The sequence below is a fragment of the Diabrotica virgifera genome, chromosome 8 (genome assembly GCF_917563875.1).
Source record: "Diabrotica virgifera virgifera chromosome 8, PGI_DIABVI_V3a".
Classification (NCBI taxonomy): domain Eukaryota; kingdom Metazoa; phylum Arthropoda; class Insecta; order Coleoptera; family Chrysomelidae; genus Diabrotica; species Diabrotica virgifera.
In genome coordinates this window covers 175,663,808-175,681,340 of record NC_065450.1, presented here as the reverse complement: position 1 = coordinate 175,681,340, position 17,533 = coordinate 175,663,808, and the positions used below count along the sequence as shown (strand labels likewise).

Here is a 17,533-nt window from a genome sequence, read left to right as displayed (position 1 = left end):
AAATCCCGACAGGCCACAATCCTGACACGACAAAATCCCGACAGCCAAAATCCCGACAAATCTCTAATTCTCTTAAATTGTTTAGCAGTTCATTGTAAGTTTTAATCCAATAAAAAATACTGTGTTCTGGTTTGGTTCAAGGTTTGATAATTTATTTTTTAACATATAATTACATTTATTTCTGGTTTTTGTTTATGAACATCTGTTTTTTATTTTTGGTTACTAAACAAAAGTATTTACCATTTAATATGAACTAATTTTCTAAATAAAATTCCAAACATAGGTACATGAATTAAATTATTTTTCTTTTTTTGGCAATATATTTGTAGTTCAATATAATATAGTACCTACATATTAGGTATACCTAATCAAATCCTCAATTCAAGTTTACTTTTATACAATAGATATTACCAAGTCACTTACATCCGTCTATTTCAGTAAGTAGAGCTTTTACAGTATAAAATGAATAATTTTCTCTTTTAAAATACATAACATTTAGTACCCGTCTTATTAGCAAGTAAGTAATTAATTTTTCAATTTCAATAATTCTATAAATATATGATTTGATACTGCATTTGAAAAGGAAACAATCAATATTCAAAATGTAGTGGTCGGGATTTTTACTTATGCGAGGATTGTGGCATGTCGGGATTTTGGCATGTCGAGATTTTGGTATGTTGGGATTTTGGGGTGTCGGGATTCTGGCGTGTCGGGATTTTGGCCGTCGGGATTTTGGCTGTCGGGATTTTGGGTGCCACCGGGATCTCAACTATCTGCAATCTATCCAGGACTCCCGTAGAACAATCACTTTTAGTCACACTTTTTTTGTAATCAATTAAATTAATTTATTTCAAAAGTTCACTGCTTCTAAACTTTCACAAGCGAGTTCTTCAAATATTAATTTCAAGATGATTCACCTTTTTTGATTCCCTTATTTTGTTTTTTCTCTTCTCTTCTCTTAAAATAATTTCTAGCATTTCTGTTTCTTCAATTTTCTCCCCGCCAAACTTTTTCTATCCTATCTAGATTGAAAAAAAACCTATCTCTTCGAAATATACCTCCTCCTGTCTTTCACAAAGTTTCTGTGTAATTATTACAAAGTAGAAAATTATATAAGTTGAAACGAATGTACCTTCTAAGAAATTATGGGTAAAACCATTACTGCCTGTTTTTTTTTTTGGCAGTCATGTTCTAAATTACTTACTTAAAACAGTTAAATTAAAAATTTGTCAGTACCGGGAATCGAATCCAAGCCCTCCAGTCTGTTAAGCCAGTAACATAGCCACTGTGATGTATAGTTAACAAATTTGTATATATGGTATTCATTGATCTTGAGAAAGCATATGATAGAGTTCCTTGAGAGATTCTGTGGTGGGCACTCAATAAGAAAGGAGTCTCTGGTGAATAGGTAAAGATTGTGAGATTGTCAGAAAGCATATTATGACAGAGTTCCTCGAGAGATTCTGTGGTGGGCACTCAATAAGAAAGGAGTCCCTGGTGAATATGTAAAGATTGTGAGGGATATGTATGAGGGAGTAACGACTAGTGTTAGTACAGGTGTGGGAGAGACTGATAAATTTCATGTGAAAGTAGGATTGCACCAAGGCTCGGTGCTTAGTCCGTATTTATTCTCATTAGTTTTGGACCAGATAACAGCGAAACTACAGGGTAACATTCCATGATGCTTAATGTATGCTGATGATGTCGTCTTAGTAGGAAACATGGAAAGAGACTTAGAACAAAAACTAGAACAGTGGAAACAAGCTCTGGAGGAAAAAGGTTTAAAACTTAGTAGGACAAAGACAGAGTATTAGCAATGTTCATTTAAAGATGGAGTTTCTACAAATAAAATGGTATCTTTGGATGGTGAACTGATTGTAAAAAGCAATAGTTTTAAGTACCTGGGATCGGTATTACAGAGTAATGGAGAAATAGATGGAGATGCATGCAGTAGAATTAGGGCTGGATGGATGAAGTGGAAGGAAGCGACTAGTGTGCTGTGTGACAGGAAAATTACAATGAAGTTGAAGGGAAAATTCTATAAAACAGCCATAAGACCGGCTATGATGTACGGAACTAAATGTTGGCCAGTGAAAAAGAAAGAGGAACCACGAATGCATGTGGCGGAAATGAGAATACTTAGATGGATGAGTGGAGTGGCAAAAAAGGATAAAATTAGAAATGAGTATATTAGGGGAAGTCTAGGTGTGGCACCAATTGATGCCAAAATGAGAGAACATAGGTTGAGATGGTTTGGTCATGTTCAATGTCGAGACCCTAATCACCCAATACGAAGAATTGCTGAAGTGCAGATTCCTGGAAGGAGTAGGAGAGGAAGACCAAAGAAGACGTGGGGGGAAACGATTAGGCAGGACATGTTGGTAAAGGGGATTCATATTGATATGACCCAAGATAGAATTGTATGGAGAAATGCAATTAGGAAAGCCGACCCCGCATAGGGATAAGGCAAAGGGAATGATGATACGGTATGCGACAAAATACACAGTACTGAAATTCGTATGCCTCAAATTTGTATGTGTTAGGCGTCGAAACGTACTGAGTGGTTTCCGAACGCCGTTATAACGTATGTGAATATCGTGATAATGTGAGTAATGTCGGTGCTTCAGAATGGTTCTCAATTTTGCAGAAATTTTTTTTATAGTGGAGTACTATTTTCGGTTATACGGAGAAGGTCACGAAAACGGTCCAAGCTTAAAATCAACAATGGTTTTAGCAGGACGGGACAACCTGTCACACTGTCAGGGAGTTTCTTCGAATACTGCGCGATCATTTTGGGAGTTGTCACTCACCAGAACTAACGTCAACAGATGCATACATATGGGGAATGCTGAAGGAGTCAGACAGTTCCACCATCTGCCATTTCGGAATTGCAGACTAAAATTAAAAATTTTTTCGTGCCAGAGGCAGTGGCGGATCTAGAAATTTGCCTTGGGAGGGGAAATTTGTCTTAGGGGAACTACCAATGAAAAACCAACAAAAAGACTAAAAAAAAATAAACTCAGATTACATCAACCACATAAATAATAACTTATAGGCATTAAGTTCCCTTAATTTTACTAACTAGCGTGTTTATTGGGTTGAATTTGTCTTTCTGTGGCTTCGGTTTCATGTCAGCTAATAAATTTTTATGTTTGAACAATTTTTTTTTTCTTTAATTTTGGACCTTGTTAGGGGGGTGGGGGGAATTTCCTCATTTTCCCTCCCCGTATATCGCCACTGGCCAGAAGGCATCTTTAATCTGTTTTATCGGGAACGTGCGTCGTCGTGAATAATGTTTGCAAGGCTATAATATCATGTATACTAGATATATAAATAATTATAAACATTTCAATATTCATTTCAGTACTATTTATTTGCCGCATACTGTATTTAAAATTACTAAATCGTTGAAGGAAGTATAAAGGAGAGATGTAAAGGAATTTAAATAATTACACTTTTATAAAAAAGAACTTTTTTATAATAAAACCTTTTTATTATTTATAGGAGAGAATATAAAGTAATTTGACGATATAAAATGCTTAAAATTCCAAAAATTACACTATAATAAAAAAGTACTTTTTATAATAACACGGTTTTGTTATATACAAGACACAAAATGTTTCGAAAGAATAAAATATGATTTTTAGTAGGTGTATTAACTGTTAAAATTATAATTCCAAAAATTACACTAGTATAAAAAAGTACTTTTTATAATACCACGGTTGTTTAAAATGGTATATATAATATTTATATATAATAATTAACTTATAAAATATGAATTAATTTTAAGTATATCAACTTTTAATTATTTATTAAAGAAATTAAAAAAAGATACGCAATAGCCGTGTTCGAACTAGGGAACTCTCGATCTGCCTGCAGTCTAATGCCACTGACCCACCATCAATTTGTAGATATCGATTTATTAACGTACTTTAAAACATCATTGCATTAGTCACATTTTTAAAATAGTTTGAAATAAAAAAAATCGATTTATCCACACAGGGAGGATTGATTAGTCGGGTAAAGCTCCGTAGATCCGTTATAGTAGTAGATAGCAATAAAAGTTAATAACAAAAATTGTAGCCAACTTTGATTACAGATTCATAATCAGTAATCGTAAATCGTCAGTTTTAGACAATTCAGTCATGGCTTACCTAAAATTTGGATATATTTATACTCGTAATTAAGTTTCATTTAAAATTACTGAGAAAATAATGTACTTGCGTTTTGGCTCACCCTGTATTCAATATAAAGAAAATTAGCAATATCGATCATTTATGAAAATTTTGACAATAAACAAAAAAATCTGGCATCAATAAACGACTGCCGTTGTGCTTATTTTTATTTATACAGGGAGTTAAATTTGTTACGATTTTCATATAAAATTGGTTATAACTTTGTAAATACCCTGTATAACATACTAAACCTTTATATTTTTGTAATGGAGAAGTTAAGATTTCGAATATAAAATAAAATACAGGGTGTTCCATTTAAAAAAACATAACTTTGATCTGCCACTATGTTATCAAACACCCTGTAACATTCTAACTAATTTTCTACTGTGAAGTTCAAAGTTAGCTACAATTTTTGTTATTAACTTTTATCGCTATTTATTACTATAACGGATCTACGGAGCTTTACCCCACTAATCAATCACCCTGATAATAGCAGTTAAATATTGCATTGTTAGCTAGTTCTAAGCTATTCTGATAATTTCAGGTACCTAGGTAGCCTAGAACTATTTTTAAAATGGATTACAAAATTTGCGGAGACCGTTACAACAGCCAAGCCAAGTATATAAAATGGTTTTAAAAATGTAAATTGTGTGCCAGAATGACTTGTACAATTAATTGTTTTGAAAAGAAAAAAAAACGTAATTGTGTTTTACTTTTAGCGAACCTTATGTAAATAACGCTTTGAACAGGGAAGCCCGATTTTTCGACAAAAAGGCAGATTGGGAAAAAGAACTGAAACGAACGAAATGTCAAAACTGGAGGATATCTCAAGTCAATTTCAATTATCAGATATCTCCTTTGTTAATAGAAACCCTTATTATTCCACAATCAGTAACAGACAAAATTATTGAGGATACAGTTGGAAAGTTCCGGAATAGGTTTTGTCCGTTGTGGGTATGTATTTAAGCTTATTAGTGCATATTTTGGTTTATATAATACATATTTACATCTTCTTATTTAGGTGCCGTGTCCGTATTCAGACGTTGGCCGTCACCATGTTTACAATTTCCTGAAACCTGTCTCTATGGACTGTGCGCGAAATCATTCTTCAACTGTGGAACCACACCATTCTGTAGGTGGAACCACACCATTCATATTACGCAGCCATGAAAATTTCTTTCGACCAATCCATCTTTTTCTCTCCACTTTTACTTGTGTTATAAGGCGAATCAGCTGTCTTAAAATACTTTCTCGAAAACGTTGCTAGCTCTTATTAGACCATAAGTACAGGGTTATTCACTATATTTTGACCCCCTGTAAACTGCTTTAATATACAGAATTAGAAAAAAATGTAAAATACAAAAGTTATTCGATTTTTAAATTATGATTTTTTGGCATATACTAGTGATGTTGATTATAGTTACTTTCGAGTATTCGTTACAAATCGTTACTTTTGTATAAAGTAATCATTTACAGTATTCGTTACTTTGATTACTTTTGTATTTGAGTACTGGTAATCATATCGAGAATCGTATTTCTCAGCAGGTAGGTATTTTGTAAAAAGTAACCATTTTTTACAGTATTCGTTACTTTGATGACTATAATTACTTTTGTATTTGAGTACCGGTAATCATATCGAGAATCGTATTTCTCAGTAGATAGGTATTTTGTATAAAGTATCATTTACAGTATTCGTTACTTTGATTACTATTATTACTTTTGTATTTGAGTACCGGTAATCATATCGAGAATCGTATTTCTCAGTAGGTAGGTCATCATCATCATCAGTGGCGTTACAGCTCTTTATGAGCCAAAGCCTTCTTCAGAGCAATCCTCCATTTGCCCCTGTCGCTGGCAACTCTTCTCCATGCTCTAATTCCAATAGATTTTAAATCAGTTTCTATGTTGTCTTGGTACCTAAGTCTCGGTCTTCCTCTTGCTCGTTGTCCTATCGGCCCTCTTCGATCAAAAACTTGACTATGGCATCTTCCTCTCGCCTGATTACATGACCTATCCATCTAAGGCGTGCTACCTTAATGAATTGTACAACGTCAGGTTCTCCAAAATTTCTATACAACTCAAAGTTGTAACGCCTGCGCCACAAACCTTGTTCTTTTATGCCACCATATATTCGTCTTAAAATTTTTCGCTCAAAACGTTTGAGCAGTTCTTGGTCATTCTGAGTAAGTGACCAAGTTTCTGAGCCATATGTTAGCACTGGTCTTATTAGTGTTTTGTAGACAGTCAATTTAATTTTTCTAGGTATTTTTGAGGCCATCTGTCTTCTTAAGCCATAGTAGCACTTATTGGCGAGCACTATTCTTCTTTTAATTTCTTCACTGACATTGTTATCTTTAGTTAGCAGCGAGCCTAAGTATATGAAGGTGTCGCCACCTTCTAGTTATAGGTCGTCAATTATTATTCTTGTAGGTGCCGGGTTGCTTGACCTAGTGCAACACATATATTTGGTCTTTTGAACATTTATATTTAGCCCCATTCTCTGTGCAGTATGTAGGTATTTTGTATAAAGTAATCATTTACAGTATTTGTTACTTTGATTACTATGATTACTTTTGTATTTGAGTACCGGTAATCATATCTAGAATCGTATTTCTCAGTAGGTAGCTATTTTGTATAGGTATTCCGATATAACAACGACCTTCACCGATCTGTTTAAAGTTTAAGGGATAAAAATGATTTGATTACTATGATTACTTTTGTATTTGAATACCGGTAATCATATCGAGAATCGTATTTCTCAGTAGGTAGGTATTTTGTATAGGTATTCCGATATAACAACGACCTTCACCGATCTGTTTAAGGGATAAAAATGATTTGATTACTATGATAACTTTTGTATTTGAGTACCGGTAATCATATCGAGAATCGTATTTCTCAGTAGGCAGGTATTTCTCAGTAGGCAGGTATTTTGTATAGGTATTCCGATATAACAACGACCTTCACCGATCTGTTTAAGGGATAAAAATGATTTGATTACTATGATTACTTTTGTTACTTTTGCATTTGAGTACCGGTAACGATATCAAGAATCGTATTTCTCAGTAGGTAGGTATTCTGTATAGGTATTACGATATACATAATAACGACCTTCACGAAGTACGAAGTAATCAAAGTAGATACAATAGTCTTTACTCGCTCTGTTACGATTGGAACGAAGTAATCAGAGTAACCAAAGTAATCAAAGCAGATATAATAGTCGTTACTCGCTCTGATACGATTGGTACGAAGTAACGAAGTAATCAAAGTAGATACAATAGTCGTTAGTCGCTCTAATATGATTGGTATGAAGTAACGAAGTAATCAGAGTAATCAAAGTAGATACAATAGTCGTTACTAGCTCTGATACGATTGGAACGAAGTAATCAGAGTAATCAAAGTAACGATTTGCCTCTGTGTATAGTAATCATTACTTTCGGTATTCGTAAGTAACGAGTACTTTGTAACGAATACATAGTTACTTTTTCAACATCACTAGCATATACATCGTACTAGTGACGTCATCCATTTGGATGTGATGACGTAATCGACTATTTTTTTAAATGGGAATAGGGGTCAAGTGCTAGCTCATTTGAAACGTTATTCAATTCCCTATTCAGTAATATAAACATTAACATGATTAATTATACAGGGTGTCCAAAAAAATTTTTTAATTAAAAAAATTGACACAAAAAGAAGAATGTATGTAATTCAATTACGTCAAAAACGTTATTCAATTCCCTATTCAGTAATATAAACATTAACATGATTAATTGGTGTCCAAAATTTTTTTTAATTAAAAAAATTGACACAAAAAGAAGAATGTATGTAATTTATTTAATTCAAAATACATTCTACTGCTGTCAGAAAATAGAAATAAATGTTTATTGAACAAATAAACATTACTTTTCACTTTCAGCACAAATCAATGTTTATTTGTGCAATAAACTTTTATTTCTGTTTTCTAACAGTAGTAAAATGTGTTTTTAAATTAAATTAATTACATACATTCTTCTTTTTGTGCCAATTAATTTAATTCAAATAGGGAATTAAATAACCTTTCAAATGAGCTAGCACTCGACCCCTATTCCCATTTAAAAAAATAGTCGATTACGTCATCACGCCCAAATGGATGACGTCACTAGTACGATATATATGTCAAAAAAATCATAATTTAAAAAATCAAATAACTTTTGTATTTTACATTTTTTTCTAATTCTGTAAATAAAGCAGTTGACAGGGGGGTCAAAATATAGTGAATAACAATGTACCTAGCCTTCAAAAGAATAACGAAAATTTAGGAAAAGTGGATTTATTTCTGAACTTAGTCTCCTTTTAACTCAATACACTTTACCCAGCGATGCTCCACCTTATTTAACCATCTGAAAAACATGTTATCTCGAAGTCTTTACAGTTGGCTTCCGTGGCGGCGATAAACTTCTCATTCGACTTAAATTTCTGCCCGGCGAGTGACTTTTTAAATTTGGAAACAAAAAGAAGTCGTGCAGAATCAGAAACTGTGACCGTTTTGCCCTTTTCCAGGAAGTAAGTATAGTAGATCACACCTAGAGAATACTAGAAAATGGCGGCCATCACCTTTACGTTGGATTGGACAGTGTTCGCTCTCTTCAGAGCACGTTCGCGGGGTGACGTCCACTGTATTGACGTTCATTGGTTCCTGATGTGTACCAGTGGAACTGTTGAAACGAAATAGGCGATCTATGGACTACCATAGCTAATTGAAATAATATTCGAAAATATAACCTTAATCATCCAAGATATCGCTACACCCTTAGCTTAGCTCAGTCTCTAAAGGTGTGTGTTCGCCTTGTCCTAATCTTAGAAATGAACTATGAGGATTCGGAATGGAAGCAAACAAAACAGTATTTTTAACTAATCATGTTCATTGTTCATAAAGATATAATAAAAATATGACTTAGTAAATGTATTAACATTAACAAATATCTTCAAATTCTTAAAAAAACTAACAATTCTGGATTATACTTATGACTTTTGGTATCGGTTCGATGGTAACTTCTTGATGTCGAATGGTACAGCTGTTGACTTCTTGTAGACCTGGGCAGATGTTCGGTCCTAGGCACCTGCAGCTGAAGATGTTGGGTGCTGTAGTCTGGATGTCATGGTCTCATTCTTCGCCTTAGTTCCATCACCGGTGTGGATGGTTTAATGCTGGAGGCTCCCGGAGGGAGAAAGGTTTATTCTATTCCCAAAAACTATAAGATAAAGACACATATCAATCATCAAGAAGAAAAACCAAAAACGAGCCTTTGCCAAATAATCGTAAAAAGTAGTCATTGGAAAAGGAACAAAATAAAATTATTAGTGACGGAATAGTTAAATAATTTGATTACTAAAAGCATATCAATAGATGAAATGAAACAGACTATAAAATGAAATGAAATGAAAAAGTAGACTATAAAAAAGTTAGAATACAAAACTCACCTCAAGAGAATAATAAGTCTGGAAATAGATAGCTATTATCAGCTCTGTAATTGCCTTTTATAAGATTACCACCACCATTTTGAGAATTGAAATGACAGCGTGAACTGTAGAAAGGTAGGCATGTTCCGTATTAAGACAGATATTTACAGAGTAAGAATATACGGGGTACGTTCAGTATGTTCAATTGATGATTTAAAATTTAAATGAAAAGAGATATAGTAAATATAAGATAATAAAAGAGGGCGCCAACGAGTTTTTAACGGAGAAAAGAGGTAAAACAAATAGAAGAAAACTATTACTAATGAAATATTAAGGAAAATAAAGTAAAATAATTATTTAAAAATAAAATATCAAAGATGTGACGTTTGTAACGTTACACTGTTACATTTGTATTACGCTTAAACAGCCTCAGACATTACTCTGAAGTGGTCTCAAGGTTGCGCTTATTGTCCGGAGTGAGAAAACACGGCACCCATCGCACGGACAGGTTTCTTATGCCCAAAATTTCATGCAGGATATGACCGACGAGATCTTTTGAGATACCCACTGCCTCAGCTATCTACCGCACCTTCAGTCGGAGGTCTGCCAATACGATATTGTGGATTTCTTTAACGTTATCCTGCGTGGTATTTTTTTTTCAATTTAACACCTATGACCTGGCCTCTAGCGACTAATCCAGGTCGTTTTCCTGATGGTATTACATTTATTTTTGATAGTTTACATTTTTTTATTTATAATTTATTAACTATATCTACTTCTTACTAGCTAACTGGCCCTAATAGCCCGATCAAAGGACAATCTGACCCCAAAAAAAATAAAGGAAGGATGAAAATTTGGGAATAGGTAGTTGAAATTGTTATATTGTTGAACTTATTGTTATATAAGAAAAAGTTTACAATTCTACATCCCCTCCATTTTTGTAAAATGGAGGGGAATACCCTTTCTCGGGGGTGAAATATACATTCAAAATAAGTCCGGAATTGGATAAAATGACCTAAACAACTTTTGTTCTATAGAGTTTTTTCGCCAAGTCACTACTTTTCGAGTTATTTGCGAGTGAATATGTTCATTTTTAACAAAAAAAAAACATGTTTTTGGACCGTTTTTCGGAGATAACTCAAAAAGTAAGTATTTTATCGAAAAACATATTCTTAGCAAAAATATAGCTTATAAAAAATTGAAAAGAATGGTATATGCATGAGGTCTGTAGACCCAGTAGAAGCAGAGTTGTAGCTAATGAAAAGTAGGTTCTTCTTCGTCAAATTCCAAATCGAATATTTCAATGTGAAATAACCCAAAAACGAAGCACTTTTCGGGGAAAATTAATTTCAACTTTTTTCAAGTGTTTACAAAAAAGGTTTATTTTTGTTTTTTTAAAAAACTTTTAACATTAAAAGTAAGTGAGTTACGCTCAAAATATTGTTGGTCCCTTTTATTTTTTGGTAAAAAAAATCGCGAAGATCACCCCCTAATTAGCATCACAAATTAATTTTATCATTACCACTTGACAAGTTACTTTCCTTATGTATTATTTATATAATCTGTAAGTTTCATCGGTTCAAAGAGCTTATTTTTGAAAAAGCTGTAGTTAAAATGGCTTGAACGAGTAACTAAGTTTAGACAAATGTTGAACAGCCATAGCATAACAAATTTTTGTCTAACAAGAAAACAAAAAATGAAAAATATTCAGAAAAGCAAAACGAACATTTTATTACTCTTTGAGATTTTTGGTATTACTAATAATTTTTAAGTTAATTCCATAAAAAATTCCATTTTTTTCAAATTTAAAAAAAATGATTTATTTTCAACCCAATTTTTTTCAAAAATGAGCACTTTGAACCAATTAAACTTATAGACAATATAAACAATACATAAGTAAAGTAACTTGTGAAGCGGTAACGATTAATTTTTTTTGGGAAGCTAATTAGGGGGTGATTTTCGCGATTTTTTTAGCAAAAAATATAAAAGACCAGCAATATTTCGAGAGTAAATCACTGACTTTTAATGTTAAAAAAAACAAAAAAAACCTTTTTTACTTACTTACTTAGTCCTAAGCCTTTCTACCTTTAGGTGCAAGGCTGGTGGAGTTGAGTTTGGCATTGTAGTCTCCATGCTTTCCGATCTTGCGTTAGGTTTCTTGCACTTTCCAATGTCAATCCCTTCATCTCGACTTCTTTCCTGATTTCATCTACCCACATAACTCTTGGATCTTTTTTAAACACTTTAAAAAAGTTGAAATGAATGTTCCCCGAAAAGAGCTCCGTTTTTGGGTTATTTCAAATTGAAATATTCGATTTGGAATTCGACGAAGAAGAACCTAATTTTTATTAGCTACAACTCTGCTTCTACCGGATCTACAGACCTGATGCATACAACATTTTTTTCAGTTTTTTATAAGCTATATTTTTGCTAAGAATATTTTTTTCGCTAAAATACTTACTTTTGAGTTATCTTCGAAAAACCGTCCAAAAATATGTTTTTTTTTTGTTAAAAATGAACATATTCACTCGCAAATAACTCGAAAAGTATTAACTTAGTGAACAAACTCTATAGACCAAAAGTTACTTAGAATTAGTCATTTTATACAATCTCGGACTTATTTTGAACGTATATTTTTTCAGCCCGTATTTCCGAATTTTTGTAAAATGGAGGGGATGTAGAATTGTAAACTTTTTCTTATATAATAATAGACAATTTCAACTACCTATTTCCAAATTTTCATCCTTCCTTTATTTTTTTGGAGGTTTTCGTAAAATTTTATGTTCCTTGATCGGGCTATAATCTATTAGATTGTTTTTCATTTTGAGTTACTTACAATATTTTGCCTCACTCTTGTTAACTTTACTTACAATATTTGGCCCTATTTCAATTTTATCTAATATATTTTACTAGCAGCCTCCACCCAAAACGTGAAGTGCAGCTCCTCATCCTCAGGCAGAGCCTGCCAGCACTTTCTATTTCTAATAATTACTAATAGGTCTGAATTCTGCGCATGAAGAAAAAAGCTGACCAACAGCAAGCTGAAAACTTCTTAATAGCTTAATTAAAACTTAATCCTCCGTGGTAGCCGATTTTGGGGCATCTGGGAATGACTTATCAAAAACAGACGTGTGACCACGTTGAAACTCGTTAAACCAATTTTTGATTGTCGCCATCGAAGGAGAGGAGTCACCGTACATAGCATTCAAGCGCTTTTTGATATCGCTGCGGGGTTTCCCTTCCAAAAACAATAGTTACTTCCAAAAACACCAACCGATATTGCTCTTTTTCATGTTTCTAAAATTCCCAGACATGCCCTCCTACTAGTGATGTTGAAAAAGTAACTATTCGTTACAAAATACTCACGTTAGTTACTTAAGTTACTTACGAATACCGAAAGTAACGATTACTATACAGAGAGGCAAATCGTTACTTTGTTTACTCTGATTACTTCGTACCAATCGTATCAGAGCGAATAATTACTATTGTATCTACTTTGATTACTCTGATTACTTCATACCAATCGTATTAGAGCGAGTAACGACTATAGTATCTACTTTGATTACTCTGATTACTTCGTACCAATCGTATCAGAGCGAGTAACGACTATTGTATCTACCTTGATTACTTTGATTACTCTGATTACTGCGTACCAATCGTATCAGTGCGGGTAACGACTATTGCATCTACTTTGATTACTCTGATTACTTCGTACTTCGTGAAGGTCGTTATTATATCGGAATACCTATACAAAATACCTACCTACTGAGAAATACGATTCTCGATATGATTACCGGTACTCAAATACAAAAGTAATCATAGTAATCAAATCATTTTTATCCCTTAAACAGATCGGTGAAAGTCGTTGTTATATCGGAATACCTATACAAAATACCTACCTACTGAGAAATACGATTCTCGATATGATTACCGGTACTCAAATACAAAAGTAATCAAAGTAACGACGAATACTGTAAATGATTACTTTATACAAAAGTAACGATTTGTAACGAATACTCGAAAGTAACTAGAATGAGCATCACTACCTCCTACATACACGGTCAAAACAAAACTCTCTCTATCTCTATCAGCGAGGTTCCTACAGCCTCTGCCGCTTCTCGCATTTCGACCGCCATCGTTTTCTGTCCATCCATTCGTCTTCTTTGATGGCTCTATCTTTCATGATGTGCCGTACATTTTCTTCCCAGGCAACTGAAGGTCTTCCCCTTCTTCTTCTTTGGTGTGGTATGTAATTTAAAGCTTTCTTTGGCCATCTATCTTCATTCATTCGTTTCACGTGACCATACCACACTAGTTGTCTAGTTTCAATTTTATCTACACTGGAATATACAGTATGTGTCCTCCTTCTAATATCTTCATTCCTGATGTGATCTTTTTTAGATATACCACACGCTCTCCTTAGATAATCCATTTCTACTACTTCTATTCTTTTCCTATCTTTTTTTGTCATCTGCCAAACTTCTGCCCCATAAGTCATAATAGGCTCTACCAAGGTACGATAGATTGTCAATTTCGTTTCTTGCCTTATATCTTTAGACCACAGTAGAGAGCTCAGAATGTTTACCGCTTTTTTGCCCTGCTGCGTTCTCTTTTCGATGTCTCTTTTGGTAGTGCCTTCTTTAGATATTATAGATCCGAGATATTTATATTCATTACATCTTTTCGTGGTTCTAATTTCTAACTCTGGATCTTCTTCAAAACAAAACTACGAGTCCGATTCGGTTGAGATTTTGACATAGGCCGTCTACAAGAATGTATTACACGATAGTCGGGTTTCCTTGCGATAGTGGCGTCATTGGGCGGAGAGGCCACCTACGTTTGGTATTATTGTGGATCCAAGTTTCTTTCATGCTTTTTGGAGTAGAGAATGTGGAGGAGAAAACGTGTCCAAAAGCCAAAGGATTTATTTTTTATTTCTGAATGTTCTGAATTGTTTTGAGTCTGAGAATGTACTGGAACATTAATTATTATAAGTGTCTATTTTGCTTTTAGGTATGGGGTACAAGTAAAGGAGCAGCTCTAGTCAGAATGGCAGATCTTCTTCCGACTATTTCAGATCGGACAGAAGAAAATATACTTCTTGAACATATACGTAAAAGTCATCCAGCCATAAAAGAACCACATATAATCGATCTCTCATCGCCTACTCCCAAAGATGTCCAAACCAGTTATTTGAAACTTAGAGACCTGTGCACACCCGATAGTACGAGGGTGTTTAAGAATCAAGATTTTAAATTCTATGGCCTTTTGGATAGTACAAAGTGGCTCTTGCATGTGTCTACTTGCTTGACGAAGGCACTCGAGGCAGCTGATTATCTTAATTCACATGAATCCACAGTAGTACTTCAAGAAGGTATATATGCATACACAATCTGTACAAAAACAACGTAATTCGCTAATTAATCCATTCGTTAGAGATTTGATCTCTAAATATGAGACAAACAAGCTGACTTTTGCTGAGACAGTAAAAACTCGATATAACGGACTAATTGGTGTCCGTTAAAGCCGAGAGTCCGTTATATAAAAATAGGTTCAAAATAAAACAAAAACATATCGACGCACTTGCTTACGGTAATTCTGCTTTGAAAAAGGAATCAAGTTTTGTTTGCAATTATTGTCAAATTTCTTTTGTACACAACTCTCTAAAATAACGAAAATGTTTATGATACAGTTGAACTTAGGTATCTGAGAATAGTCAATAAATGTTATTAGATCGTCGAGATTCGATCTTACCTCTAATAACTTCATTTTTGGCTTGGTTTTTGTCTTCTTCGCTATCTTCACTTCCATCCTCATTTTTTAGTATTCTGTTGTCACTATCAGCCATCATGGTCACCTTCATCTACTTCTGGACGCTGATTGTAAAACAGCTTCCTCGGCTACTTCTCCGGAATTATTATGTATTGTCCGACAGAAATTAGGAACTTCCAACTTCTAGATCTATGTCTGCATCTTGGCCCACAAACAAATTCCTAATAGTCGAGGAAATGAAGCTGAAAAAATGGCAAAACCTCGCAATTTTTTCGTCCAGCATCGATTTGTACAAAAATTTGGGATTATGCTCATTACACCCTCTAGTTCATTTTCTATATTGAGCCGTTGTACGCTTTTGGTTTTTTAAGGGTGAAAACTACCCCTAATTGAAAAAAATTATAAATTAACATTTTAAACTTTAATATTGTCAACATTTGGTTCTTATTAGTTACATAATGATTGTTTTATGCTTTAAGATATACTATCATAATATTTCAACCCTTAAAACCAACCTTGTTGGAGCTATATATAAATAATTTACTTATCCTAAAATAATAATTTCGGCTTGCATCGATTTACATAAAAATTTGGGATTAGGATCATCTCACCCTGTACTTCATATTCTATATCATGCTTAACGGCGTTGATTATTTTTAGGGGTGTAAACTACCCCTTATTGTCAAAAATTATATAATAACATTGTAAACATTAATATGGGTAAAATTTGGTTTTGATTGGTTAAATAATGATTGTTTTATACTTTAGGATATAATATCATAATATTCCAACCCTTAATAACATCACAATTTTTATAAGTAGATATTTTAATAGATCTATACAGAAAAAAAGTAGAATTAAAGAATTACAAAAACATTTATTTACACAAAAATACGAATTTACAAATATGTACAAATACAAATAGTTTTTTAGTCATCTTCCAGTATACGAACCGGTTCTGTGGTATTATACATACATTGAAAATTATCCATAAAAGGACTATCCGAATTTTTCGAAAAAAAAATCGTTTAATAAACATAGCTCCTTCATTTTTGGCGATAAAAAGTTTTTCAAAAATGACTTTGTAGGATTTTTGAAGAGTTACAAGACATGTGTAAACTAAATTCCGTAAGATCCCGTAGTTTTTAATTAGTGTGGGTTTAAAGGGCTCAAAAAAGGGTGTGTCTGCTCGTAAATAGAGGTTTTAAATAGCTATATCTCGCTAACTGTTCACTCTAATTAAAATCTATGCACACGGAAATTTTAGTTATTAAAAAAGCTACAATCTAGTAGTCCATCATTTTTTTCGTATCTCCAGTATTTTCGGAGTTATTTTGAAGTAAAAGGTGAAAAATGGGAAATGCCAAAAAATTAATTTTTCTTTAAACTCCAATTTTTCTAAAATTAGGCCTTTTAAATAATTCAAACTTCTTGTGTGTATTGATAATACAAATATAAAAGGAATTATAGAAAGGCAAAGACCAATTTTTAATTAGGAGGGTAGTTAGGGGGTTGTTTTCACTGATTTTTTCATAGAGAAAAGCAGGTACCGACCTTTTTTTGATTATAAGTCGCTTAATTTTCTGGATAGAAACTTTTTATTATTTTTTTTGAAAGGCCTAACTGTATACTTGAAAAAAGATTATTTAAGTTTTCCTCGAAAAATGCAGTTTTTCCGTTATTTTACTTTGAATATTTCAAATTATGCATTTGACGAGAAAAGCTAACTTTTAACATGCCGTATCTCGGTTTGTTTTGGTCTTAAAGATATTACAGAAAAAGAATTTGGTTTGTGTTACTAAAAGATACAATTTTGATATCTACAGTTTTTTTAATTAAATTCATCTTTTTCGAGGTATTCTCAAAAAACCCTCTAAAAAAGTCGATTTTTTCGTCGAAAAACTGTTACTTTCAAGCGCGAATAACTCGAAAAATATTAGTTTTACGAAGAAAATGTAAAACGTATTTTTTTCTTAGAATTACTTTTTACATCGATTTACATGGTTAAAATGTAATAAAAAATTCCCGCCCCCTAGATGGGGTGGCAACCACCCCCATGATTTTAGCGTACAGCGGCATGATATAGAAAATGATCCTTGGACTATTCCCTACTTTCTGTGAAAATTTCAAGTAAATCCATGCTGGAC

At 33.2% G+C, this 17,533-nt stretch overlaps 1 protein-coding gene across 1 annotated transcript in view; it reads left to right on the top strand.

Annotated features, from left to right (window-relative positions):
• The window catches only part of LOC126890509 (myotubularin-related protein 10-B), a 74,982-nt gene that overhangs the window by 16,938 nt on the left and 40,511 nt on the right, over positions 1-17,533 (top strand). The window contains exons 5-6 of the mRNA XM_050659506.1: positions 4,895-5,129; positions 14,628-14,988. Coding sequence (XP_050515463.1) covers positions 4,895-5,129; positions 14,628-14,988 — 596 coding nt within the window. The remainder of the gene's footprint in view (positions 1-4,894; positions 5,130-14,627; positions 14,989-17,533) is intronic.